The sequence below is a fragment of the Megalobrama amblycephala genome, linkage group LG20, assembly GCF_018812025.1.
Source record: "Megalobrama amblycephala isolate DHTTF-2021 linkage group LG20, ASM1881202v1, whole genome shotgun sequence".
NCBI classification, from domain to species: domain Eukaryota; kingdom Metazoa; phylum Chordata; class Actinopteri; order Cypriniformes; family Xenocyprididae; genus Megalobrama; species Megalobrama amblycephala.
Window position 1 is genome coordinate 8,446,954 of NC_063063.1, and position 27,810 is coordinate 8,474,763.

The window sequence follows — 27,810 nt, forward strand, 5'->3', positions numbered from 1 at the left end:
CAGGTACCAAAAAAGCACCATGCTATATTTTGCAACGCTTTCGCTAAAAGTTTGTGTACTTATTTACCAAGTATACATGCTGAAAATTTGATGTCATCTATTATACAGAGCTATAAAAGCATCAGCCCTAAGTAGATAGGAAAGACTTGGATAAAAAAGTAATGCATGCATATACAGAAGGCTACATGTGTATTTCAGGAATATGGTTTCATGTGGCTGTGGGAGACTGTAGTTGTTATATACGAACAGCAGATGGCGCTGCAGCCCAAACATTTGTTCTCTGTAGATCTTTCCACATTTCAGCTGCGAACGAATAGCGAACGAACCGCTGAAGAGTGGGAGAGGGAGAGAAGCTAACCAAACAACATTTTCGATTTTGTTATACCGACTCATTCCAGGGAGGAACAGTAAGTTGACCTGCTTCTTATGCTTCACTAAACATACTCGCTTCAGTAAACATACTCTGTATTATTGACACAGGCTCAAGACACTCTAGAAATTTCGCTGCATATTTGCATTAGTTTTCCCGTTCTGTGTATTGCAATTTGTCGCTTGTAAAACCCCGGTTTCTCAAGACATTTTCCTATGTTTGTTTTTTCTAGTGGATTTCATCAGGTGATGAAAATCCCTGTTGCGTTATGATTTCAAAAATCGCTGCGATCACAATAAAATCACAACCATCACTCCTACAGTAGAGATTCCAACAGTATACAATCAATAGCTGATTGTAATATGAATGGGAAAGTCAAGTGTGTACATATTTACTAAACATAGCACTAAAATAATATTTGGATTAATATTAATATGGCGTTATAATAATAGGTTAGATCTGTTCTGAAAATATGAACATGCTAAAGACAGTCAAAGATCATTTGCAGTGGTAAAAAGAGACACAAAACGGGTTTACGAAGGTACTAGTTAAATATAGTGAAGTGAAAAGTTAGTATAGTAAAGTTTGGGTCATGTTCTGGGGGAGGGGAAGGGACGTGGCACTCAATCCACATCAGTTACAAATATCCCGGTTACTGTAAAACATGGAAATAATAACAGTTATCCGTCTGTTATAACCTATTATTATAATGCAAGTATTTTTGTCACTCGGGTTAACATTAGAGAACACTATTCTATTTGCACAAGTACACTTACATACTAGAAGGGCTCTTGTTGTAGCATGGAATCATATACCATGGTATTACCATGGTACATTTTAAAACAAAACATGGCACCTATATTAATACTATACCACTGCACTTTTTGTTAGTGTTATGCACACTGAAAATGTATCCTAAAAATCGGACACTAAAAGTCATTTAGTTGTCATCATATGAAGCACCAAATTTTAGATTACCTGACAAATTTTTTTTACTGTGCATGGATATGAAATTAAGTCAAGACAAAATGTTGTTATGGTAATCATAGTTTCCATCAGAATAATATCAGCTTATTTCAACAATAGCACTATTGTTATATATAAAAAAAGATGAATTAAAATAACAGATATTTTGAAAACTCATTAAATTGTTTAAAGGTAATTTCAAAGTTTTATTAATCAATTGTTATATTTATAAAAAATGCTACAAGTTCTTATATATTTATCATAATGTATTTAAAAACATAATTTAAAATGTAAATAATTAAAACAATATTTTTGTTAGGAAAAGGCCTCATTCCAAGGGGTGTAGTCCTTCTCTGTTTCGAGTGACCACATTCAGTAAGCTTCCCTGACGTGACCCCGGGCTATTGCTTTTTTAGTGGATTCACTGCAGGATTTTAGGCAAGCCTTCTCTACAAGTTAATACTAGTTCCTCAAATGTTTAGTCAAGTCATTTGTTCTGATTACGTTCTTTTTGAATTAGGATAAAGCACAACATTTTTAACAGGTACTTGTTTTAACTGGAGGAATCTAAAATGGTTCGTGTGCTACTGGTTTCAGGTCTTATTTGTGTTTGTGTTAATTCCTTGTAGTGCTTGTTTTAGCAGCTGTTTTTTGCCCCAACAGATGGTCAAGTTTTTAGAAGCTGTTGGGAATTGCGTTAGTAACCTTTTTTGTTTTGCTTTGCTTTTCTGAGATATTTTAACACCAGAAAGTTAAGTGAAGTTTAGGTCAAGCGACGGTCAGCACAATTTTTAAACGTATTATAATGATTGAGGAACAGCGGTTTTGTCTGGTTTTGGTTTATAACTTTAGACTCCTATTTCAAAACTGACTTTCTTTTAAGCCTGTATTCTTGCTGACAGATAAAGATGTTCGTTTCTAGTTCTGTTTTCTCTTTCTTGGGGCTTTTTGAACAGGTAAAATGAGAATGAGAACGTGAACAAAGTGAGCTGCTCAACCCACCCTGACACCCATTGTATCGTGTAACCTACTAAAACACAATGAATTGTTCTTAAATAACCTCCTGCAGTCTCTTATGGTTCAAACCATGTATTGTGAATTGAGATTATACTAATTTGGGGAATAAACTGAAACTGATATATGAGCTATGTTTGCATGTACAAAACTATAGGATGAGTTATATGTAAGGTTTAGTTTTTGTTCAAATGCCTTAGCAAACAAAGTCATCTGTTTCAAGATTCTTAGTGCAAAATAATTCAGCATGCTCTTCAATCACTTCTATAAGCAAATACTCAAATGAAGCAGCAGTGGCTTTATCCTAGTTCACATGTTTGTACTACACACTAAAAGTATGCACTTTACTGCTGAAATAAAATTCTCTTTTGCATTTGCATGTAAGCATTCAGTAATCAGTAGTTCCCATGTCCGAGTAAAAAAAGTTACTTGTCCAGAAGGGAAAAAACGATACATGTAATTTATTCTGAAGCAATATCATCATCTGTGTTTTCTCAGCTTATTTAAATGAAGTTCCTAACCTTAAGTTAGGGAGGATCAAACCCATCAAATCTTTCAATCAACAGCCGGAGTATAAGCAGATGCGTACCTCTCTTCAGTCTCAGCTGTTCCAACATCCCTCCACCTCCCCAAACTCCACCTTCATCTAGGTACTTTGCCCTCTGTAATCACATCCTATGTAACGGAGGCCAGCTAATAGTCGCTGTGCGAGTAAACTGCACTCCTCTGATCTCAAGAGATGCTCTAGCGACTGACGCTAGGGGCTGCAGTCTTTAGCCTCCTTGTTAGAGCGTCCGACTCCAACACCGGAGACCCAGGTTTGAGGCCCGCGCAGAGCGGGGCGAGTAGGACCTGGGTAGAGGGGTTACATTGGTGCCGTGACCCAGATGGGAGTGAGGTTTAGGGGGGTGAGTGTAACGGAGGCCAGCTAGTAGTTGCTGCATGAGTAAACCTCACTCCTCTGATCTCAAGAGATGCTCTAGCGACTGATGTTAGGGGTTGCAGCCTTTAGCCTCCTTGTTAGAGCGTCCGACTCCAACACCAGAGACCCAGGTTTGAGGACCGCGCAGAGCGGGGTGAGTAAGATCTGGATGAGGGGTTACATTGGTGCCGTGACCAGGATGGGAGTGAGGTTTAGGGGGGGTGAGTGTAACAGAGGCCAGCTAGTAGTCGCTGTGCAAGTAAACCTCACTCCTCTGATCTCAAGAGATGCTCTAGCGAATGACGCTAGGGGTTGCAGACTTTAGCCTCCTTGTTAGAGCGCCCGACTCCAACGCCCGAGGCCCGTGGGTGAGGGGTTACATATAGTCATTGTGGGGTATATCAGAGCTTGAGTTGAAGCTGCTTTATTGAGCCCCTCATTAGTGGACAGCAAGCTAAATAAACTTAACCTATTATCTTAAAGATATATGGGTAAACATTAAATAAATCTCATTAAATAAGCATATTTGTGATATTTGCTACTACTGATTTCCAGGGCATTTATTAAGGACTTTTTTCCTAACTTTATTAAATGTATACATGTGACGTCTATCATGTCAAATTCTTAAATTATATCCATAAATTAAATTGGAATAATAAGACACTAAAGGGCTATTACTAGGGGTGTGACGAGATCTCGTGGCACGAGATCTCGCGAGACTAATATGTGACGAGATTTCTCATCGAGGCGAAAAGTAGTCTCGTGATGTTGTTGCCATGACAGAGTGTTAGGATGATTAGGAAAGAATATGCCACCGCTACGTTTACATTACGCCTCCACTGTCGTTTTGCTTTGTATTTAAATAAAAAACATTTAATTCAGTTGGATAACGGTTGCCGCCGCTCCATATTTACAGAGTTACGCGCGATCGCTAAAAGTGAAAGTAAATGCGAGCGCGCATTCAAACGCGATTTCAATACCCCGCATTTTGAAAGCGGCTCCCTGATGAATGCAAATATCTCTCAATATGAAAGCTATTTTAGGCTGGGCAGTGTAGTTGTAACCATCTCTTAGCTGTGTATCAAAGAAAAATTTGGTCTTATTTGCACTTTGAATATTGAGAGAGTGTGATTATGGTTACTGTAATGTGTTACCATAATCTTAATCTTATTAAGCACAAACAATAAGGTTTCATTTGTTAACATTAGTTAATGCACTGTGAACTATCATGAACTAACAATGAATTGATTATTTTTATTAACTAACATAAACAAAGATTAATAAATACTGTAGCAAAGTTATTGCTCATTGTTAGTTGATGTTGGTTAATGCATTAATGTTAATAAATGAGACCTTATTGTAAAGTGTTAACATTTTTATTTATACTGTTTTCATTTCTATGATCAGTTTGTGGAAAGGAGTTCAGTTAGGAGGTCAAAGGTTGTAGAAGCTCATAAATCATGTACAGTAAGGTCTGAGAAGACTGAAATCATACAGGAGAGAAGCCAGTTGAGTTTGTGGCAAAACCTTTTACAGTACTTGAGTATTGTTGTCTTTTACTGCATATGATAATTCATACCAAGAAAGTAGAACTGAAATGACATTCATTACGAGATGATTAGTTAAAACATTTCAAATACACCTGCAGAATATTTTTTCTAGTCATGTTATTTCGCCATTAAGGATTTCTTAAAAATAGTGTGTAAAAATCTTGTCTCGTCTCGTCTCGTGAACTCAATCTCGAGTCTCGTCTCGTCTCGTGAGATACCCGTCTCGTCACACCCCTAGCTATTACCAATCTTTCCACTGCAGAGGAAACATTATATGAAAAAAATATTACCTTTTTTTTTTTTGCAGGGTAAACATAAAACCTTAACCACCGGCCTATCATCCAGATTCCTTTGGCACGCTATTGTCACTGTACTTGATTTGGGGTGTACTACTTCTAATCTTGCATATTATTTAGGATGGATGAGATGCATGTTAAGACATTATGAATGCAGCTGCTTTCCAAAAAACAAAAAGGCAGCCAAATTTTTAGGGGAAGGAAGAAGATTGTGCAATCTGCTTGGTTGTTCTGCCCTATTTATAAATTGAAGTTACAGGCTAACTGAATGCTGTCAAGCTGAGGGCAGTGAGCTGGCAACCCTTTACTTTTTCACAGTGCCAGCGGGGATTTGAGTGGACAATCTGTCTGGCACAGAATAGCTCATCGTGCCTCATGTTCTTGTACGCCTCACTGCTGAGGAACAACTGCTGAACTACATACAGCAGCTGTGAGAAGTTTATTAAAGGGATAGTTCACCTAAAAATGAAAGTTATTTCATCATATACTCTCCCTCATGTTTTTCCAGAACATTCTTTCTTATATGGAACATAAAACAAAATATTTTGAGAAATGTCTCAGTGTTTTTTCCTCCAAACTATGACTAAGTTTACATGTACTATCATAATGAGATTTAGACAATATTTTAACTTTACCTAAATGTAATACTTTGATCAAATTGATCCGATTGTGTCATTATCTCCCCTATTTAAGTTTAGTTCAGTTTGTGAGTGTTTGTCAGGTCTCGTCTATGTGTAATTGTGTTTGGATGGACCTTCGATGGATTACCCTGTTAGATCATTAAAACCTGTTTATTATCTTCGTCTTCTTCGTATGTTAAGTATCTCCCTCACAACCTGTGACAGAAGACCCGACCCAAAGTGAAAGTAACTGTGCATTCAAAGTGACAGGAAGTAATTCATTTTCAATGTGACCCGGTGGCGAGCAGTGGCATGGTGCGTCTTGGACGGTGTGACCATCGAGGAGAGTTGAATTCAGCTTTAGGGTAATGAGGACTTCTACATTCTGATTGGTTGCTGGTCACGTTGACGTTCTTGCCGGAGGGGGTCTGAATGCACAGTACAGCGTTGATGGCAGGGCAACCAGAGCTAATTTTGATGCTCTCGTCAGCAGCAGTCTGAACGCACAGTAAGCGGATTATCGCTTGCGCTCAGTTGATCATCTTCGGCCTGTATTTTGTTCAGCCCCACTCCAGACCCTGTGCCCAGCCAGAACCCTCCGGTCGGAACAAAGCAGTTTGAGCCCACCGCAGAATTTGAGCTCTTCTCCGCCACGAGCCTATGCCATTGAGGTCCCGTGTTCCCAAAATTGCCACGGAGCCTGAGATACTGAGATCACCCTCTCTGAGATCACCCTCCCAATCTGACCAGGTGCGCTTTAGTGAAATCGGAGGGCAAGGAGGAGAGCCCCGTTCACCCTCCCGCCACTGAGAGCATAACACTGGCAGCACCACTTTCAGCTCTTCAATCAGACGATTCTTCTTCTTCAGTCCTGTCAGTCGCATCCTGCTTCCCACTCCCTCCAACTCATCAAATCAACTTAGAGGACTTAGCCCTCATCATTGGACTGTTTCTCTCCACCATCGTCCTCAGCCCTCATCCATTCCCATTACCCACTCATCACCGTCTCCCACCAGTCCCTCTGCCTCCACCTCTCAGTGGTGCGGATCCACCTCTGGCCAGCTGGGAGCCGTCTTCACCTGAGCAAGAGGAGCCCGTAACTCTGCCTTTGACCTCAGTGGACATCGCTCCTCCTCAACCTGTCTCCCAGACTTCATTGCCTACACTCCTCCCACCCTTGGTTGCAACGTGGACCATTGGCCATTTGGCCTCGCCGGGCTCCCTCTGTCAGATGGCTTCACCTGGGTCAGACCTCACCACACCTACACTGTGTGCCCTCCACCCCTTCTCCCCAATTATTATTTATGGAATCCCCTGCTGTCACGCTGCTCTGCCTTGAGCAGGGAAATCAGCCCCACTCCAGATCCAGTGCCCAACCAGAACCCTCCAGTCAGAACAATGCAGTTTGAGCCTACCACAGAATTTGAGCGCTTCTCTGCTGCGAGGCCACGCCGTCGAGGGCGTGTGTGCCCAACATCACCATGGAGCCTGAGATGCTGAGATCACCCTCCGAGATCACCCTCCCGTCTGACCAAGTGCCCTTTCGTGGAATCGGAGGACAAGGAGGAGAGCCCCGTTCACCCTCCCACCACTGAGAGCATGACAATGGCAGCACCACTTTCAGCTCTTCAATCAGACTTTTCAATCAGATTCTTCTTCTTCCATCCCATCAGTCCCACTCTGTCTCCCTTTCCCTCCACCTCATCAAATCATCATAGTCATAGGCATCAGGACTTAAACCACCATGGCTCCTGCCTCTGTCGATGCCACCATGGAGCACAGTTATGGCTGTGGCCTGGGCACCTGCCATCATGCCTCTGCTCAAGTATTCTCCCTGGCTCTCACCACCTTCAGGACCACCCTGGACCCTTCCATTCTGTCTCCTCCCAGTCAGCCATCCTCCTCCTGAACTTCCTCCAGTATCCTCTACCAGTTTCCTTTAGCATCCCTTCATCATCTCCTCATCCTCCTCACCTCCTCTCTGTGGCGCGAGGACATGGCTTCCGGGCGCCTTTATAGTTTTTTCCTGTTTGTTTTCGTTTGCACCATTTCTCCCTGCTTTGTTTGTTGTCATAGTAATTCATTTGACCTTGTCTATGTGCAGTTGAGTTTGGATGTACCTTGTTGGATCATTAAAGCTTGTTAATCTTCATCATCTTCGTCTTCTTCGCGTGTTCAGTATCTCCCTCAAAACTCATGACAGTGTCATTACTGTTAATCAAAGATCAAAAGAAAAAGAAAATCACTCACTGATCTTTATTGAATAACTTTTGTAAGTTTAATAAGGATTAAGCTATATTTTATTTATAAAAAGAAAACTATGCAGTATTATTTTACATTTGATTTCAATTTCTGAACTTTGTTCAGTTATATTTATAATTGCTAATTTGCTTATTTGTTTTATTGTATTACTGACTGTAATTGTCTTTAATAATGTTAATTTTTTTTATATTGGTTAGTCTAGTTTATTAGTTGTTCTTAAATTTTGTTCATGGTATTCAGCTTCAACAGAATGTTTTGCAAAAAGAATAAATATGTTTGATATCGAAACTGGGAATCGATAAGCAGAATCAGAACTGGAAATGGAATCACTAAAACTCAGATACCCAACCCTACACTTAACCAAACAGAGCAAAAAATTCAAACAATATGAATATGAATAATATAAATATAATACAACAAATACAATTATACTTAATACAGACACAGCATAATAAAAGTGCCTAGAGCGTCGAGACTGAACACATGCTGATCCACCTGTCCAAACAGAATGAATAAGATTGAAAAAATGTATGTCATGAAAAGTAGCAGCCGCATGTTGCCATGTTATTTTAGTATTATTTATATACTATTATAGTTTTTATTAAAATGATTAGTTAGCTTTTATTTTTATATTTTCAATTTACATTTTAATTTTAGTTTAAAGGTAAACAATGTCAGTTTTATTTTTTTTTTTTTTTCCTGTTAGTAATTTCAGCGGTTCAACTTATTTTAGTTAGTTGCCAAGGCAACATTTCTATTTTTTTATTTTTCATCTAATATTTTTATTTAATTTTATTTCAGCTTGATTTCAATTAACTGAATGTTTTAAATAGTTTTAAGTTTTAGGTAACAGTAATAACCCTGCCACAGTCAAATATACAGTTTAGCAGTCATTTTACAAAAATATTTGGCCACTAAATGACACGATTGACCAATCAGAATAAAGTATTCCAGAGAGCTGTGTGGCTGTTAATAATGTTAATAATAATCTCATTTTCTCTCTCTTAGGCTGTTTGTCAAACAGGATGAAGATGAGAGTTAGGAGTGTGTGCTGTATTTTACTCATCTCTCTGCTAAAGCCTTCCTCTGCTCACAATGACTTCTTCACTTCCATCGGTATGCAACCTTTTAAACTTTTCATAAATTTATTTTTGAAATGTTCCTACAGGTTCTAATAGGCAACAAATGCCTCTAAACCTGTGTGTTCATGAACATTTTACCATGCAGCTGACAGGTGTTGTGGAAAACAAGTCATTCGCTTAATCACTGATGCTCTGTTTAACCTGTGTTTGTAGGTCACATGACAGATCTGCTGTTCACAGAAAAAGACCTGGTGACGTCACTGAAAGACTACATCAAAGCAGAGGAAAGCAAACTGGAGCAAGTGAAACAGTGAGTAATATCTATTAACAGTATCAACAGGAGTCATACAACACATATAATGGGCATGACAGAAATCTTCAAAACGGTTGGCTAAGATTACATTCCAATTATCTATGTAAATAAAATCTGACAATATTTATGGGTGTAATGATACATCAGTATGGATCAATGCATCAATCAAATGACTAACAATATGATGTATCTGGCACACATATTCAGTTTTTTTCCCCTCATTTTCATGGACTTTTAGTTTGTATTCGGTAGTTACTATATTCCTTTGTTTCTGTTTCCCGCTTCTCATTTGTTGTCATGGACATTCATTTATCATCACAGGTGTTTTTCATTAGTTCCCTCATTTGCCCTGTCTTTAAGTTGCTCTGTCGGTTGTTGCTCGTGTTTGTGTTTCACGTTTGTGTTTAATTTTTATATCCAGTCGTCAGTCTTCAGCCTTCTTCATTCAACGTATCAATGCAACATGTAAAAATCAATATGGATTTTTAAGGTGCATCGTTATTTTGACACTCTTTTAGCCACATCTACACAAATGTTATCTTTTTAAAATTTATTTTACTGTATAAATGTATATTTCTTATTTTGTTGTGTCCCTATGGGGATACTAGATTTGCACAGAGAGAGCACAGAAGACTGAAAGCCATTTAGAGTGTTGCTTCATTGTACAAGCCAATGATGAGCTGTCATCAGATGATTCATGATGTAACGTGCAATGATGATATGGTTCTGTAAAAAAGGATCATAATCATATCGTAATATCGATATATATCAACCACAGGCCTCTGAATCTAATCAAATCATAATCGTATCGTGCTATGTTTTGAGGTATTGGCAAATATGGATGTCAGATCGTATTGTGATGAAACGTCTCATTTACACCTCCGGTGACATAATAAACTTATCTATTATCTATTAGCTAAAATCTAAACATTTTTTTCACTTTGGTCCACATGTGTGATCTTGAGTGAAAAGACAAGATGCCATTAAGATGATGGATACTTTTAATTAAAACGTGGGATATCTTTTCGTATAGTCGCTAATCACCATATTAAGCTTTACAAAGTGGTTTGATTTTGTGTGATTTTGCACAATTTTATATCACACTCAGTGTGGAGCAGATATTCACATTAGGCATATATTCCATGTAAAGCTGTAGATATTTATCTTGGATTGTGCTGTATGATCTTAGCATTATGCATGACACTTTGGCACACATGCACTTTTTGTAGTTCTGTGTGTTTATGTACTCTTATCTTGAAAATAATGTCATTTATTACTCACCCTCATGTCGTTCTACACCCGTAAGACCTTCTTTCATCTTCGGAACACAAATTAAGATATTTTGATGAAATCCAATGGCTCAGTGAGGCCTATATAGACAGCAATGCCATTGTAACTCTCAAGATCCATAAATGTACTAAAAACATATTCAAAACAGTTTCATGTGAGTTCAGTGGTTCTACCTTAATATTATAAAGCGACAAGAATACTTTTTGTGCGGCAAAAAAACAAAATAACGACTTTTCAACAATATAGTGATGGGCCAATTTCAAAACACTGCTTCGGAGCTTTACGAATCAAATCAGTGATTCGGATCTCCTATAAAAAGGCTAAACTGCTGAAATCACATGACTTTAGTGCTCCGAATCACTGATCCAATTTGTAAAGCACTCTGACACTGTGTGTGTGTGTGTGTGTGTCGTCAGGTGGGCTGAGAAGCTTGATGCTTTAACAGCCACAGCCACACAGGACCCAGAGGGGTTTTTGGGTCACCCTGTCAATGCCTTTAAACTAATGAAGAGACTAAACACAGAGTGGGGTGAAGTGGAAGACCTAGTGCTCAAGGACATGTCTGATGGTTAGTATCACTGTAATTCAATGCATTATATTTTTTTTACAATCACTAGGACCCATTTCTCAATACTTAGGTCACTTTTTCAAAACTCTTTACAGAGTTATCAGCCTGGTTTCACAGACAAGGCTTAAGTCTAGTCCCAGACTAAAATGCATGTTTGAGCTGCTTTAACTGAAAGCATCTTGCACTGACATATCTTAAAATATGTCAGTGCCATTGTTTTGTCTCAAGATGCACACCAGTAATGTTTTTTTTTTTTTTCTAAGGCACGTTTATAAAAGCTACTTAAATGTCCTAATTTAACTAAGGCTTAATCTTGGCTTATTCTAAGCCTTGTCTGTGAAACCTAGCCTACGTCAGCTAAACTGTGTGGATCGTTTGTCATTGCTTTGGCACAAAATGCCTTCGACAACTTTTAAATTACATGTATTCTTTTCTCAATCAGACACAACTACTGCCAAAACTGTTACCTACAGTCCAGTTTGCATATTTATACACTCTTTACAAAATGTTAAAATTAAGTTTAAAACCTAACATAGTACAAAACTGAATAAAACTGCAATTTTCTACATTTCTTCAATAATTCCATATATAAATATATTCCAAATCTAAAAAAATTAAATACTGTCAAATCTATTAGATGTAGCTGAACACCTACACAGGGTGTTGGTATTTCAGTTTCATTACCATCTATATAAAAGGGAAAATTCAGGAATATTTTATACTTTAATGTAAACCATACAAAATAGACTATGTAAAATATACTGCAGTGAATTCTAAACACTAGAAAGTGTCATTCTTGTTTTGTAAAGAACATTTAAAAAAGAAAACAATGTATAATGCAACCTGTTGTCAGAGTGTGTTTTGGTGGTTTTAATACATTTTGAAATTATTGCTGTGCCAAGCTAAAAGTTAGGGGAACTAGGGAAAAAGTGACCTAAGTATTGAGAAATGTGTTCTAGCAATTGTAAAAAAAAAATCCCAGATGTTCTTCTTATAGATATGTTTTTTCTTACGGAAAGATAACTACATTTTCTTCTAGGCTTTATCTCAAACCTGACCATTCAACGTCAGTATTTCCCTAATGACGAAGACCAGAACGGTGCAGCCAAAGCTCTCCTCCGACTGCAGGACACATATCAACTGGATACACAGACCATCTCTTCTGGAAACCTGCCTGGTGAGTGTGACCTACATGAAAGATCAGACTAAATATTTAGAGTAAATAATTTCCAAACATGACATCTCATTGCATGTTTTCCTGCAGGTGTTACAACAGGCTTGCCATTTAAAAGCACCCTGACAGTAGAAGACTGTTTTGAGCTGGGAAAAATCGCCTACTCTGATGCAGACTACTACCACACAGAGCTATGGATGGCCCAGGCACTCAAGCAACTGGATGAAGGAGAAGAATCCAGTGTTGACATTGTGACTGTGCTGGACTACCTCAGCTACTCAATCTACCAGCAGGGGGAGCTGGAGAGAGCTCTGGAACACACCAAGAGACTGCTCTCTGTGGGTTAGTCTGTTCTGCTAGACTATGGCTATGTTCACATTCATCCAGATATATTTCGAAAATGGCATTTATACAGCATATAGCAAGAAATAAAGTCAGAATTGCGAGATAAAAACTGGCAACTGTGAGAGAAAAAAAGAGAAAAGGCTAAACATCTCACGATTCTGACTTTATTTCATGCTATTTCTGAGCCATTTGAGACATTCAGCAGCTCTCCAAACTATTACAATTTGTTTATTTATCTCTGCTGTCTAGATCCTGAGCACCAGCGAGCACTTGGGAACCTGAAATATTTTGAATACCAGCTAGCCAAACAGAAGAAGGCTGAGGAGGAGCAGGGCTCCAAGGAAGAGAGTAAGAAAAAGCAAGAAGAGACAGATGGGAAGAAGGGATATCTCCCTGAAAAGAGGAAATATGAGCAGCTATGTAGAGGAGAAGGACTCAGAATGGTAAGTATTAGAATGCTGTAATTGCTACATTAATATAAATATTCACTGGAATGCATTAGCTGATGTTAATATATCACATTCACTTTATATTAAGTGTCTTTAACTACTATGTAATAACATTTAAATAATTAATTTAATTGCATTTATTTAAAAAACAGGGTAACACTTTATTTTAAGGTGACGTATTACACATTACTATATGTACTTACTATGTAATAACAGTAAATTATGCATAATTACATGTAAGTAACCCTAAACCAAACCTTAACCCTAACCATAACTCTATAGTAAGTACATGTAATTAATTAATATTACTCAGTACTTATTTGAGTAGGTACAATGTAACTGTCACCTTAAAATAAAGTGTAACCAAAAACAACTGCATGTAATTACATCTGCAATGAATTTACTTAATTACATCTATAATTACTCTGTTGACCCTTCTATTACCCCATGACCCATCCTTAAACCTGTATCCCCCGTCAATAGCAGCAAGTGTTTTGCAGTACAACATGAACACAATATGTATATTGTACATAACCAGTCAATTTTTTGTTTTGTTTTACGTAAGTACATAGTAATGAAAAACACTTAATATAAAGTGGAACCAGTTTCAGTTGTTTTTACTGTGTTGATGTAACCTGATATGTTTATTTATAGTGGTTCTGTATTTGAGGTAAGTAATTATTAAAGACAGGACTTTTTATTATTTATGCACACCCATGGTGGTAATGCGGCCATGACACAAAGCTGTATTTTTGTCGTTCAGTTCACCGCAGCTGAATGCATATTGCATACAAAACTTAGTAAAATCACACATGCTCCAATCAGATAGACTGACTGCTGTGCAGCTTTTGGAAGTCAGTGAATGGGTTTTTCTGTGGCAGTGCCTACCTGGTTCAGCACATTGAAACTTACTACTCATGCTGTGAAAGAACATGAAACACTAACCAATTTATTTGTCATGCAGAAGATATAAATTTAAGGTACATAACAGAGATGGGCACTCGAGTTAGAGACTCGGACTCGAGTCGCATTTTAACAGACTTCAGACTCGGACTCGACCTGAAATGACTTCAGACTTGACTCGACTCGGCACAAAAGACTCGGAATATTTTAAAAACGACTTAAGTCTTTTACCCTTAAGTACTGATATAATAAATAAAGAATCTGTGTTGTGTTTAAATGGTTTTATAATATCTGCGTCACATATATTTCCTTCCGTGCCGGGGTAGATTGGAGTCTTGCCATAGAATTTGATTACGTATGTCTGTGCGCATAAACTCCGAAATGTCATAATAAGAGTCCCATGCAACATGACGGGAGCGGAGCCACCGTGCCATATGTTCTTTCGTTTGGGTTTATTATCACGTCAGATCGACTAGATGCACAGAATGTGGGAAAACAATTAAAGACACTGGAACAACATCATCAAATTTTATGAGACATCGCATCCACAAAGGTTAGTCACATTAACATTGAACTAGCTATTATACTGTGGTGTAGCGGCATGGCTCATTTGAATTGCCAGCCTGTTAAAATATGAACAAAAAAAAAAAAATCTAGACTTTAAACCTAGCACTACGTTTTATCAATCTTCGTATTATTTGCAGCTTTTCTATTTCTTAATGTGTGTCCATAAGAAAGAGAGATAGAAAGAGATGTTAATCCATTTATTACTTAAAGCTCATATCTTAACGTATCACAATCAGCATGTGTAGAGTTTTCTATTGACATTCTTAAACATTCCGAAGTTTGATATTTTCTGATAATGACTGTCGTCAATAACAACGAAGCTGTATAACAAACCGTGACTCACTGGCGCCATCTCGTGTCCACTTAGCGACTGTATTGAAAATGACTACTCGTGTTGCCAGGACGACTGTTTTGTACATTGTAATGGATTATAAAGCAAAAAACTGGATGTACGTTATCCCTTACATCATAGGACCTTAATTTCAAATAAAACAGATTATAGTAAGATATTATTTTTCTATATAATACAACTAAGATTTGATTATGAGAATTTTTTTTTTTTTTTTTTTTTTTTTTTTTAATGACTCGAGACTCGACTCGGACTCGTGACAAAAGACTCCAGACTTGACTCGGACTCCAGATAAAAGACTCGTGAACATCTCTGCTACATAATATATATATAAAATCTCATCCTTACAGACCCCTCGCAGACAGAGCCGTTTGTTCTGCCGTTACTTCAACAATAACAGACATCCATTGTACATGCTCGGCCCGGTGAAACAGGAGGACGAATGGGACCGTCCACGTATCGTTCGTTACCATGACATTATAACGGAAAAAGAAATGGAGAAGGTCAAGGAACTGGCTAAACCGAGGGTGAGTTCAACTTTTATACACATTAAAATGTTTATAAATATGTACACTATTAATGGCCAAAACATTCCTAGTACAGTAATATCTGTGATGGTCACTTCACCCAGAAATTAAAATTCTGTCATAATTTATTCACCCTCATGTTGACTTTTGTTCATCTTAGATATATTTTTTGTCCATCCATTGAAAGTCCACTCAACCCAGACTTTCATGTATCAAAAACGTTTCATAAAGACATTGTAAAGGATTTATATGAATTGAGATGTTAAATAAAAGTCTTCTGAAGGAGACACAATCGCTTTATATGATGAAAAGATTTAATTTAGGCTTTACTTTACATATTAAACTTGATCAACACACATACATAGAGCACATCAAATATGGTAATTGGAAGTTCAAACATGCTTGCTTAATGTGAGAAAACCAGTGAGGTTTGTTCTCACACCTAGAGCAAGTATGACTGAACTTTTGTTTACCTTTTGTAACTAAATGTTCATCAAGAATATGGATGTGGTGTTCAGGTGTCCACATTCTTTTGGCCATGAAGTGACATAAGTCGCATCAGTTTGTAAGTTCAAGAATATGTGTGTGTGTGTGTGTGTGTGTAAAAATATTGGTAACTCTTACTGTAAGGTTTCACTTGTTAACAATAGTTAACTACATTATTTAATTTAAACTAACAATAAACAATACTTGTACAGAATTTATTCAACTTTGTTAATGCTTCAACTTAAAGGGGTCATGAACTGAGAAATTAAATTTTCCTTGATTCATGTGACATGTAAGAGGTTCATTGTACTATAAAAACTTCCTGTAAGTTCTGTAAGTTAACTCAAAACTTCCTTATTAGTCTTTTATTGAAACCAAGCTCAGAAAACGACTCGTAAAAAGTAAAAATTAGTGCACGAATGACCACCTCTGCAGAAGAAAATCAAAGCCTTCTTCTACAGCATAGCATCTTTGGCAAAAGGGTCAGCTTCACATTGTTTCTCTTAGTAGCATGGAAATAATCTGTTATTTAATTTGTGTTTAAACTGATTATTTTATACAGAAAATGATTTAAAAAAAACACCCTTTATAATTCGCTTATCAGCAACTGAGTTCTGGACTCTGGCTAAAAACTCCCGTTATAATCACAGTGACGCTGTCTAAACTGCATCTCTTACTTACATTGTGTTTGCACTGTTAGTTATGATGAAAGCATTTGTGAGAGTGCAGAAATCAAGTTGCAATGGCGAGATCACTGCATTCATGCACTCAGTATTTGTCTGTCATCGGCTATAATGCTCATCACTGCAACCTTTCATACAACGGGAGTATAATCAACACTTTTTACGACTAGTTAATCTCAACAGCTGTAATAGTAAAAAATGTAGTAAACATTTTTCGAGAGAGTTCCACATGTAATACTTATTTCATATGCAAAGATGCTAGCCAATCATAGCAGTGGGCATTTACATTGAAGTCTCACAGCAGACACACCGCTTCTAACAGAGTGTTCAAATCAGAGGGCTAATATCACAGTAGAAAATGGCCTTTAATTCTAAATCATACTAAGCATTATAAGTTCACCTCAGGAAACATTGTAAAATAATAAAAAATGCAGTTCATGATTCCTTTAATAATACATTTTTTTTTTAAAGATCAAAAGTTGTATCTATTAACAAAAGAGTCCTTATTGTAAACTGTTACCAATATATATTTGAAATAGTATTTACCATTCCATTTCGATATGCATGCATCCCTGAAATTATTTAATGGGATAGTTCACCCAAAATGAAAATTCTGTCATCGGTTACTCACCTTCATGTCGTTCCAAACCCGTATGAGTTTCTTTTTTCTGTTGAACACAAAATAATATATTTTGAAAAATGTTGGTAACCAAATAGTTGACGGTAGCCAGTGACTTCCGTAGTAAGAAAAAAATAATACTATGGAAGTCAGTGGATAGCATCAACTGTCTGGAACTGTCATTCTTCAAAAATTCTATATTCTTTTGTGTTCAACAGAAAAAAGAAACTCATATGGATTTGGAACAACATGAGTGTGAGTAAATGGTGATAGAATTTTCATTTTTGGGTGAACTATCCCTTTAAAGGTGCACAAGTATTTTTTTACACTGTAACAAACTTTAATCTATAAAGAAATTAATAATACTTTTGACAAGTATGTTTAAAATGATGTCTGCTCAAATGTGATGAAAATTCGGTGGTCAAGAGTTAGGGTTTTTTCTACACAATGGTGATTGACCTTTAATGGCAGCTATAATGAGGTCACATGACAGCCCAATGCAACTTTTTTTTATCTTGGTAACCTTCCTGTTATCTGACGCATTCAGTAACAATGACAAATATGCCTATAGATAAAGTGTTTCTGAAATGACACTGGGAAGAGAAAACCTTTGCTTTTATGTGATGCTTCATCCACGTTAGTAAGTTCCAATATAAAGTGAAAGACAATAAACCAAAATTTACTTACTGCACCTATAAATTCATCAGGTCTGTAGTGTACATAAACACACTGGTTGAAGCATTTTCACTTGTTTGGTATTAGTTTTTTAAAGAGCATAATTTTGTATTAAAATTAGTATATAAGAGCCACCAATATTTGGAGTATTTCTATTATGATAACAATCCTCAGAGTGTCGTGACCTTGGACCTGCCATTATTCAGGGCCCATTTAAGTCCAGAGTGTAATCAAGGGCTCATATAGAGTAAGAAGGCTGGTGCCCAAGTTCATGTGGTCAGTCATTAAGACTACAGCTGCTGTGTAACTTGTGTACTCTTGGCCGGTTGGCTCAACAGCTGCGCCGAGCCACTATCTCCAACCCCATTACTGGTGTCCTAGAGACGGCCCACTATCGCATCAGTAAAAGGTAAGGCTTCTGTTGGCCCGTAGAACTGCCAACACACCAGTTCCCCCTACTGCATGCTGGAAAAGCAACTTTAACAAGAGCCAAGACAAAGGGATATGCTATATATTGTGCTTATTATGGGTGGGTGGACCAAAGACCAAAGTCATCCATATATATACAGTACATAGAAGTTAGTAAAACAACAAAAGCAAGTTAAAAGTTTGGAATAATTAAGATGTTCAATGTTTTTGAAAAAAGTCTCTTATGCTCACTAAGGCTGCATTATTTGAGCAAAATTACAAACAGTAATATTGTGAAATATTATAACAATTTAAATGAACTTTTTCCTATTTGATTATATGTTAAAATGTTATTTATTCTGTGTGATGCCAAAGCTGAACTTTTATCAGTCATTACTCTGCAGTGTCACATGATTTAAGAAACATTCTTATTATTTACATTTCTTGTTTCTTATTATTATCAATGTTGAAAACAGTTGTGCTGCTTAATATTTTGGAACATTCAAATGTTTAAGGTCAGTAAGATAATAATAATAAAAAAAAATAATTTAATTATTTTTTCAGCAAGGATTAAGGAGACCGCTGTCTGTTTTTTCATATATATTCGTAATTCAGAAAGGTAGACCGGTGTTGTGCCGAATTTCGACGCCCTGCCAAATTATTACCCCCTTTATTGAAGTCGCGTCCTGATTGCCTAATTTTAACCCCACCCCTAATTCTAACCCCTAGGCCCACACCTACTCATAAACCTACCAATACTAGGGGGGTGATAATCTGGCAGGGGGTCAAATTTTACACTGGCACTGCAGGCTGCAGATACACAAACTGTAAACAAAGCAGCAAAGTGCTTACCATTTTGGCAGCCAATCAGAGTTCTCTCTCTTGCCCAACGACCCAATGGCGATTCTACATGCTGAATCGGCCCCCAAAAAAACAGACGCTGTCCGACTAGACAACGGTGCAGAACACACCGGGTAAACTTATTCGGCTGACTCTTAAAAGCGGTCCGACGTTGCCCAACGGCTGATCGTCGGCTTGGTGTGTCCGTTGCTTTAAATTAATCAAAGGTGACAGTAAAGACATTTATAAAGTTAAGAGTTCCATTTCCCAAAAAAATGCTGTTCTTTTAAACTTTGTTCATCAAAGAATCCTGAAAGAATGTATCAAAAAATATTAAGCAGCAAAAACTGTTTGTCAACATTGATAATTATAAGAACCATTATTAATAATTTAGAACCAATAATAATTGAGCAGCAAATTAGCATATCAGAATGATTTCTGAAGGATCATGTGACACTGAAGACTTAATTAATGGCTACAGAAAATTCAGCTTTACCATCACAGGAATAAATTACATTTTAAAATATATTCAAATAAAAAAAAGTTTTGTTAGATTGTAACAATAATTCACAATATTACTGTTTTACTGTATTTTTGATCAAATAAATGCAGCCTTAGTGAGCACAGTGCTTTCACAATATATAAATTGACATAAGTCTGTTGCACAGTGCATACCATCATTCCAGCCACCAGCCCTACAAGTTTGCTTTTATACCATGCATAATAAATAGATATCCCTGTTTGTTTTTCTGTTCTTGGGAAAGTTACTCTTCCACGGCTTCTTTACACACAAGAGTTACACAATCAGTGAACAACATACTGACTCGACTCGACTCGGGCAGAAACTACACACCATGTTACACATAAACCACCCATGCAGTCCAAGTCCGCAGTTGGTGTAGTTCAGTATAAGCCGTGTCAACAGCATATAGTGACAGCAACTTTCACCTTTCTCTTCTATTTCCTCTCTTTTTCTCTGTGCTGGCTCTATAGCTCAGGCGTGCCACCGTGCATGACCCGCAAACTGGCAAACTCACCACCGCCCAGTACAGAGTCTCCAAGAGGTAAGGGGTCAAAGATAAAGTGCAGAGTTCACATCTGTCTGCTCCCCCTTTCTCTCTTTACCTAGAATCCTCTTTGTGGACCTCAGTCCATAAAACAGTATCATCTCATCTGTTGAACACCATGTAGTTAATCTCGATGAATAAGTGTGACCTGCAGAGACAGACATATTTATCTTGATTCACAGAATATTTTGGTGTGTGCACAAAAAGCACGAATAACAATGGTTGGTTAGATAATTCACCAAAAATACAGTTTTTCCATGCAATGAAAGTAAAGATTTTCAATGGATCAACACAGAATGCCCCACAGATCACCAGGTTTTGAGTGAGTAAATGAGTGAGTGAGTTTAATTTTCTTGGGAAATATACACATTTTCTGTCGGAATAAAAAATAAAAAAGGTAATTGGCATCACAAATCTGAGAAAAACATTCAGAATTGCAAGTAAACTATTTTTCTTTTGTTTATGCTCCAAACCTGTTTGACTTTATGTGGAACACAAAAGAAGATTTTTTGACACAGTTTTTCCATGCAGTGAAAGTCAAAATTAGATGTTGACTTTCCCACAGATACAAAAACTGCATACAGATTTTGAGTGAGTAAATGAGTGAGTGAGTTTAATTTTCTTGGGAACTATAGAAATTACACACTTCAGTATGGTAACTTGTTTCCGCCACGGAATAAAAAATAAAAAAAAAAAACTGAGAAAAACATTCAGAATTGCAAGTTTTATAAACAAGTTTTTCTCTCAATTGCGAGTTTATGTCTCACAATTCTGACTTTATTTCTCAAAATTCCAAGTTTATAACTTTCAATTCTGACTTCTTTTTTTTTTTTCGTTTTAGAATTGTGAGGTATAAACTCACAATTGTGAGTTATAAAGTCTAAATTATGAGATAAGCTGCAAGCAAAATTAATTTTTACAATATTCTCTCTATATTAATGTTTTTACTCAAGTAATGATTCATAAAAAATAAAAACCAAAACTAGTGTGGAAAGATTGTTAACATTAGAGATAAGGAAGTTGCAAACGGTTTTAATATATTTCCAAAATTAATGTACAAATGATTCTGTACCTCTTCTGGGTTAAAAAGGATGCAAATGCAATAGGAGGGTTAAAATGTTAAGTACTATAAGAGATCTTTCATGACGCTCCATATGCTGGGATGTGAATTTGATAGATGCTTGATATAAAATAAATGGTGCTTTAAAAAGTCCTTGAATCTGGTGTTCATGAAAGAGTGGGAACCTTGTGTTATATTTTATATTTTATTCAACACGCTGTTGTATTAATTGAGAAATCACATGACAGTTACATATCTGATGAAAAGAGACTACGGACTGCATGGGTGCCTCTCATTAGAGAGAATTCTACTTGACAGGTTACTATTTAAAGTCATGCTGCCTTTGTAAATAATTTAACGTTTTTGAGTAACCCTAGCTATTGCTCACACACTTACTCACACATACAAAACATCAGCTAAACACTGATCCCTGACAGCAACATAGAGTCGGCGCAGATCCAGCCCATATCCGGTCCGCATGTAATCCACATGTACCAGATGTGGGCCGGATCTGGGCCGCATTATGTTGCTGTCTGGGATGTAAAACACAACATTTCTGTCAATAACTCACAGATTGATTCACAAGTTCATGTATATATCATATATCTTATAAACCTAATTTGAATGATGGGCACTTTTGACGTGCTTGGTGGTAGAATTATGGAAGCTTGTTTCTGTCCAAAAAAAAAAAAAAAATTGTTACATTTTATCTCACAATTCTGACTTTTTTTTCCACAATTACTAGTTTAAATCTCACAATTCTGACTTTATAACATGCAATTGCACATTTATATCTCAGAATTCTAAGAAAAAAAGTCAGATTTGTGAGATAAAGTTTCGCAAATACTTTTAAATTTTTTTTATTCCATGGCGGAAACAAGCATCCATAAATTTTTCATTCAAATTTCTTTTTTACCTGCATTCTGCATACTAACAATACTGACAGTTCAATCACATACTAAACATTGCGTTACTTCATTGCTGAACACTAATCCTGCAGGTTTACACTGGACAACTCATGTTATACTTGTTTGTTTTTATGTAAAAACAGAAAGAAAAAAAATGTTATACTGTTGCAAATAGTTCTCAGTAGGAATACCGAGCCAATATGTTATTAAGTGTCTTTTCTCTCAGCGCATGGTTGGCGGCCTATGAGCATCCGGTTGTGGATCGCATAAATCAGCGCATAGAAGACATCACAGGCCTCGATGTCAAAACAGCTGAAGAACTACAGGTCGTGTTCATGAGGCCTTTAATGCATAAGACTGAGAATAGTTCTATTTCTTTCAATTTATAATATACTCTCTCTTTATAGGTGGCGAATTATGGTGTTGGAGGACAATACGAGCCCCACTTTGACTTTGGACGGGTTAATACAAAGCTCTTTATTCATTACCCTGTTACACTAATGGCCGGTTTCTCAGACAAGGCTTAAAGGAATAGTTCACCCAAAAATTAAAATTAGTCAGTCCCAGACTGAAATGCATGTTTGAGCTGTTTTAACTGAAATAAACTTTCTTTCTTAAAATGTGTCAATGCCACTGTTTTGTCTCAAGATGCACATCAGTAATGTTTTTTTTCTCAGGCACATTTATAAAAGCTACATAAATGTCCTAATTGAACTAAGGCCTAAGCCTGGCTTAATCTCAGCCTTGTCTGTGAAACCGGGCCTATGTATTCAATATAGCAAAGCATTCGAATTATACTCAATATGTACCATTTTAATATGCTTTTTCCACCAGAAAGATGAACCAGATGCTTTTAAAGAGCTGGGCACAGGGAATCGAATAGCAACCTGGCTTTTCTATGTGAGTAGGATTTGATCGATTATTGCTGTAGTGACTGTTCTGTCAGGGTTGGTTCTTCTACTGCCATCACTTGGTATAAATTTCCCTGTGAAACAACCTCTTTGTTGCAGATGAGTGATGTAGCAGCAGGGGGCGCCACTGTCTTTCCAGAAGTTGGAGCTGCAGTAAAGCCAATGAAGGTGCTGTTTGTTTTGTGTATAGAAATTCAATGCCAAAATGATTTATATATTAGCTGCACTTTTGAAAAAGAAGTACAAGTTAGCATACTTTTATAATGAGTACTTATTACAAAAATAATATACTTAAAAAGAATATACTTAGGTGAGTACTGTATGGATGCCTAATTACATGCTATTTTACGGTGGCCCAGTAGTGCACAACACAACGAAATTAAAAAAGCAAACATAAGTTCACAACACAACGGAAACAAGCCACAACACAACGAAATAAAGCCACAACACAACGGAATAAGCCACAACACAACGGAATTAAACCACAACACAACGGAATAAGCCACAACACAACGGAATCAAGCCACAACACAACGAATTAAACCACAACACAACGGAATAAGCCACAACACAACGGAATCAAGCCACAACACAACGAAATAAAGCCACAACACAACGGAATTAAACCACAACACAACGGAATCAAGCCACAACACAACGGAAATGCTCCCGACCACTTGGGGGCTCTCAGAGCTAGGTAATATTACTATTCCTTGCCACTGTTCTATAAAGTCGACAGTTTTACAAAGATATCAATACCATGATTAGTTTTAAGTATGTAAGCATTGTATATCGACATGGTATATTAATTAAAAATCAACTACGTTCACAATAGCTTCATATTTATACTTGTGAATGATTTGACGCGATACCACGAATCATGATGAAGGGAACGTCTGCCAGTTCCACCAAGTGGTTAAAACGTATAATTTGTATTCATTAAAATTACTTTTAACATTTAAAAACAGACATGTTCAAATTCCAAAGGTTGTTAGTTCCTGTTGGTAATACTGACAAGCTTTGGAATTTGAATATGTCTGTTTTTAAATGTTAAAAGTAATTTTAATGAATACAAATTATACGTTTTAACCACTTAGTGGGATTGGCAGACGTTCCCTTCATCATGCGCCGTGGTAGCGCGTCAAATCATTCACAAGTATAGGCCTAAATATGAAGCTATTTTGCACGTAGGTGATATTGAATTAATATTTCATGTCGATATGCAGTGGTTACATACTGTTTAAACAAATCGTGGTATTGATATTACTGCCGACTCTATAGAACAGTGGCAAGGAAAACTAACTTTACCGAGCTCTGAGAGCCCCCTAGTGGTCGGAGCATTTCCGTTGTGTTGTGGCTTTATTCCGTTGTGTTGTGGCTCGATTTCGTTGTGTTGTGGCTTTATTCCGTTGTGTTGTGGCTCGATTCTGTTGTGTTGTGTCTCGATTTCGTTGTGTTGTGAACTTATGTTTGCTTTTTTAATTTCGTTGTGTTGTGCAGTACTGGGCCACCGTACTATTTACAATTATAGCTTCAATTTGAATTAAATGCAACCTAAGAGATATTTTCGACCCACTTATTGGACTTAAGTACATCTTTATTTATAATATGTTACTTCTATTGACTTTGAAATATGGTCGAAGTGTACTGTTGAATGTACTTACATTTATGGTAAACTTACTTTAATGTCATTTCTATTTTTATGTCATTATTTAAATATATTTATAATTTAATGCGATAAAGTCAGTTTAAATGTATTATCAAAATACACACTACAGTTAAATTATAAAATTATAATCAAGTACCTGACATGCTTTACTGTCAGCACATCAAAATAAATGTACTTTTTTTAAAGCACAACAAAAGATTATTAAATATAATGTTTTAAAATGTACACTAAAGTCAAACTTTTAATTTGACTATTGCAAAGTGCAATTTTTAAAAGTTTACTTAAGTGTGTTTAGTAACAGTCATTAAAGTGTTAATACACACAAGTGGCCTTTTATGTCATTGATGGATGACCATGTAGTAGTCTATTTTAGATGTGTATTAAATGCTTTAAAATGCATTTATATTAGTATGCAACATTACTCTGTAATCATAGGTGACTAAACTGTACAGTTTGACATATTACTGCTGTTCCACAGTATATAGTGTCATACCACCCAGCCATAGAAACAGGTACAGAAAAAATGTCATAGGTGTTGCTTTAATTTTTTAAACAGCCAGTATAATAGGTTGTATCTTGACACAACTGGCTTTTCTGTGAAGAATTAACACTTAACATTTTTGTGTCTGTGTTTAGGGTACAGCTGTATTCTGGTATAATCTCTTTCCCAGCGGAGAAGGAGATTACAGCACGAGACACGCAGCTTGCCCGGTACTGGTGGGAAACAAGTGGGGTGAGTGTCTCTGATACAATGTATTATCAGGAGATTTTCTTCATGCTCTAAATGCATCATACTTGTTTTAGGAATCTGGATAATTCTTTTGAAAAGGACGCCTTTGTGTATATACTGATTTTAACAATGAATTGCCGACACCAGTTTTTACTATGTGTTATAGACTTTTTCTAAACACATCAGCAAAATCCTGTAACTTTATTTGAATTTAAAATGTTTTTACATTTCTTTCTTCATGAGGATTGCATGTATTTCTTGCAGTATTAGCAAACAAGCAGATTTTATTTGACAATCCATCATTTAAAAATCTTGTCGTTATGTGTCAACCCTGTTGCCATCATAATTATCGCTAATTAAAATATTGTATTATGCTATAAATAAAAAAAACTCAAAATGACTTCATCATCCTTTCAGAAAGTGAAGACATAAACGTTTGCTCTTTTTAATGACTTTTTCTTTTATTGTTTTAGGTTTGTAATTTGTTACCATCAGCATTAAATTCTCTTTCTTATAATTTATGCACTTGAGCAACTAGTTAAAAATGGCAAATTAAACGTTCAACCCTTTTACTTTTCTTTCTTCATACGTATTACCTGCTTGTATTAGCAAATAATTACATTTTAGTTGACATAATCCATCACTTAAAAGTCTTGAAGTTGGTTCTGTCAACCCTGTTACCATCATAATTATCCATTGTTAAAATAATGTATCATTCCATAAATAATAATTAAAAAAAAACCACTTAGTGACATTGTCATTATTTCAGCAAGTAAACACAAATAAAAGTATTTTTTTTAATAACTTAATTGTGTTATATAATGTATTATTGTGGTAAATTGTCAACTGTGTTACCATCAACATTAAATTATCTATAAAATAATTTATGCACTTAAGCAAATATTTAGTAAATAAGCAAATATTTAGTAATGTCAGATTAAACTATCAATTCTTTACTTTTATTTTACTAGTATTTCTTGCTGTTTTATAATTTAAGCACATTTTAGTTGACATAATTCATCTTTTAAAAGTCCTGAAGTCATGTTGTGTCAACCCTGTTACCATCATAAATTCATGAATTCAGTTTCTAATTCACCTGAGCAAACAGTTAGTAATGTCAAATTAAACTATCTACCCTCATTTCTAAAGCTTCCTAAACTTTTATAAACTCTCAACCCTGTTACTTTTCTGAAGGCATTGTTGTAAATATATCGACAATCGACATATATCAACATTTTTATAGCATGAAATGGCACAATGAATTTTTTACAGAAAATTCAAAGAACAATCCATCTAATGTCTTTTTCATTCTTTCTATCTCTCATTGCCTATCCATTAGTGTCAAATAAATGGATTCACGAGAGAGGTCAGGAATTCAGGAGACCATGCGCCCTGCAAGAGACAGATTGATCAAAGCCTTCAACCATCTTCCTCATGCACTCCTCCTCCTCCTCTGAACAGACTGAAAACACAGCATCCTCCCTGCTGTTCATGTCCACTGTGTCCGCAGCAGCATACATGTGACCCATCACATTTATTTTAAATCGAAGAGTATGTGTGTGTGTGTGTGTGTGTGTGTGTGTGTGTGTGAGCCAGCCTTTGGGTTACATTACCTCTGTTAGTGCCTTTTGTCATTGCACACTAGGGCTTCAAAGGAAGCCGCTATTCCTGACAACACTCCATTACAACAGGCCTTTAGCTATTGAGCTGTACAATAGCATCAAATCAGAGCACTGCAGTGACAGCATATCTCCAACACTTATTCTGACTGACAGCCAGATCAAAGTGACAAATAATAGAAAATGCACAGAATGCATGTTCGCAGCATTCATAGAATGATCGGGAATGGTCTAATAAAAAAGATTTTTCCAAAGGGAGTCTCGTTGCTTCATTTGCCCTGCTCAGGCCCTTTTCTTTATAAAACTGCAGAATAGCACTTTCTCTACCTCTCCTGTTCATATAAATATAAATAATACTATATAATAGTAAAATGAGTTATTAATAATTATTACAAAATTAAATGCAATTATTGATATGAGTGCCCGTGGCATTGCTTCTCACCATGTCTTTGGAAATTGTCATTTTAATTGTGATAGATTCCTTTTAGCTGAATAGGTGTAATGTCTCAAACCTTACTGGTGATTTTTACATCCTCCATCATTTACATGCCAAAGGTTTAAAGGTGCC

General features: G+C 36.5%; 1 protein-coding gene across 3 annotated transcripts; it reads left to right on the top strand.

Annotated features, from left to right (window-relative positions):
* The first annotated feature begins 253 nt into the window (after window positions 1-253).
* On the top strand, window positions 254-27,496 carry p4ha1a (prolyl 4-hydroxylase, alpha polypeptide I a). Of its 3 annotated transcripts, XM_048171593.1 has the most exons (16): window positions 254-407; window positions 9,009-9,116; window positions 9,296-9,392; window positions 11,102-11,253; window positions 12,293-12,430; window positions 12,518-12,769; window positions 13,022-13,215; window positions 15,391-15,567; window positions 18,369-18,439; window positions 20,277-20,342; window positions 22,540-22,639; window positions 22,721-22,774; window positions 23,148-23,213; window positions 23,324-23,392; window positions 25,530-25,626; window positions 26,963-27,496. In XM_048171593.1, exons 2-16 carry the CDS (start codon window positions 9,026-9,028, stop codon window positions 27,031-27,033), a joined length of 1,695 nt encoding a protein of 564 aa, XP_048027550.1. In that variant the 5' UTR covers window positions 254-407; window positions 9,009-9,025; the 3' UTR covers window positions 27,034-27,496. The 3 variants fall into 3 exon arrangements, with proteins under 3 accessions (XP_048027550.1, XP_048027548.1, XP_048027549.1); XM_048171591.1 differs by lacking the exon at window positions 20,277-20,342; XM_048171592.1 differs by lacking the exon at window positions 18,369-18,439 and having other exon boundaries at window positions 20,272-20,342.
* The last annotated feature ends 314 nt before the right edge of the window (window positions 27,497-27,810 follow it).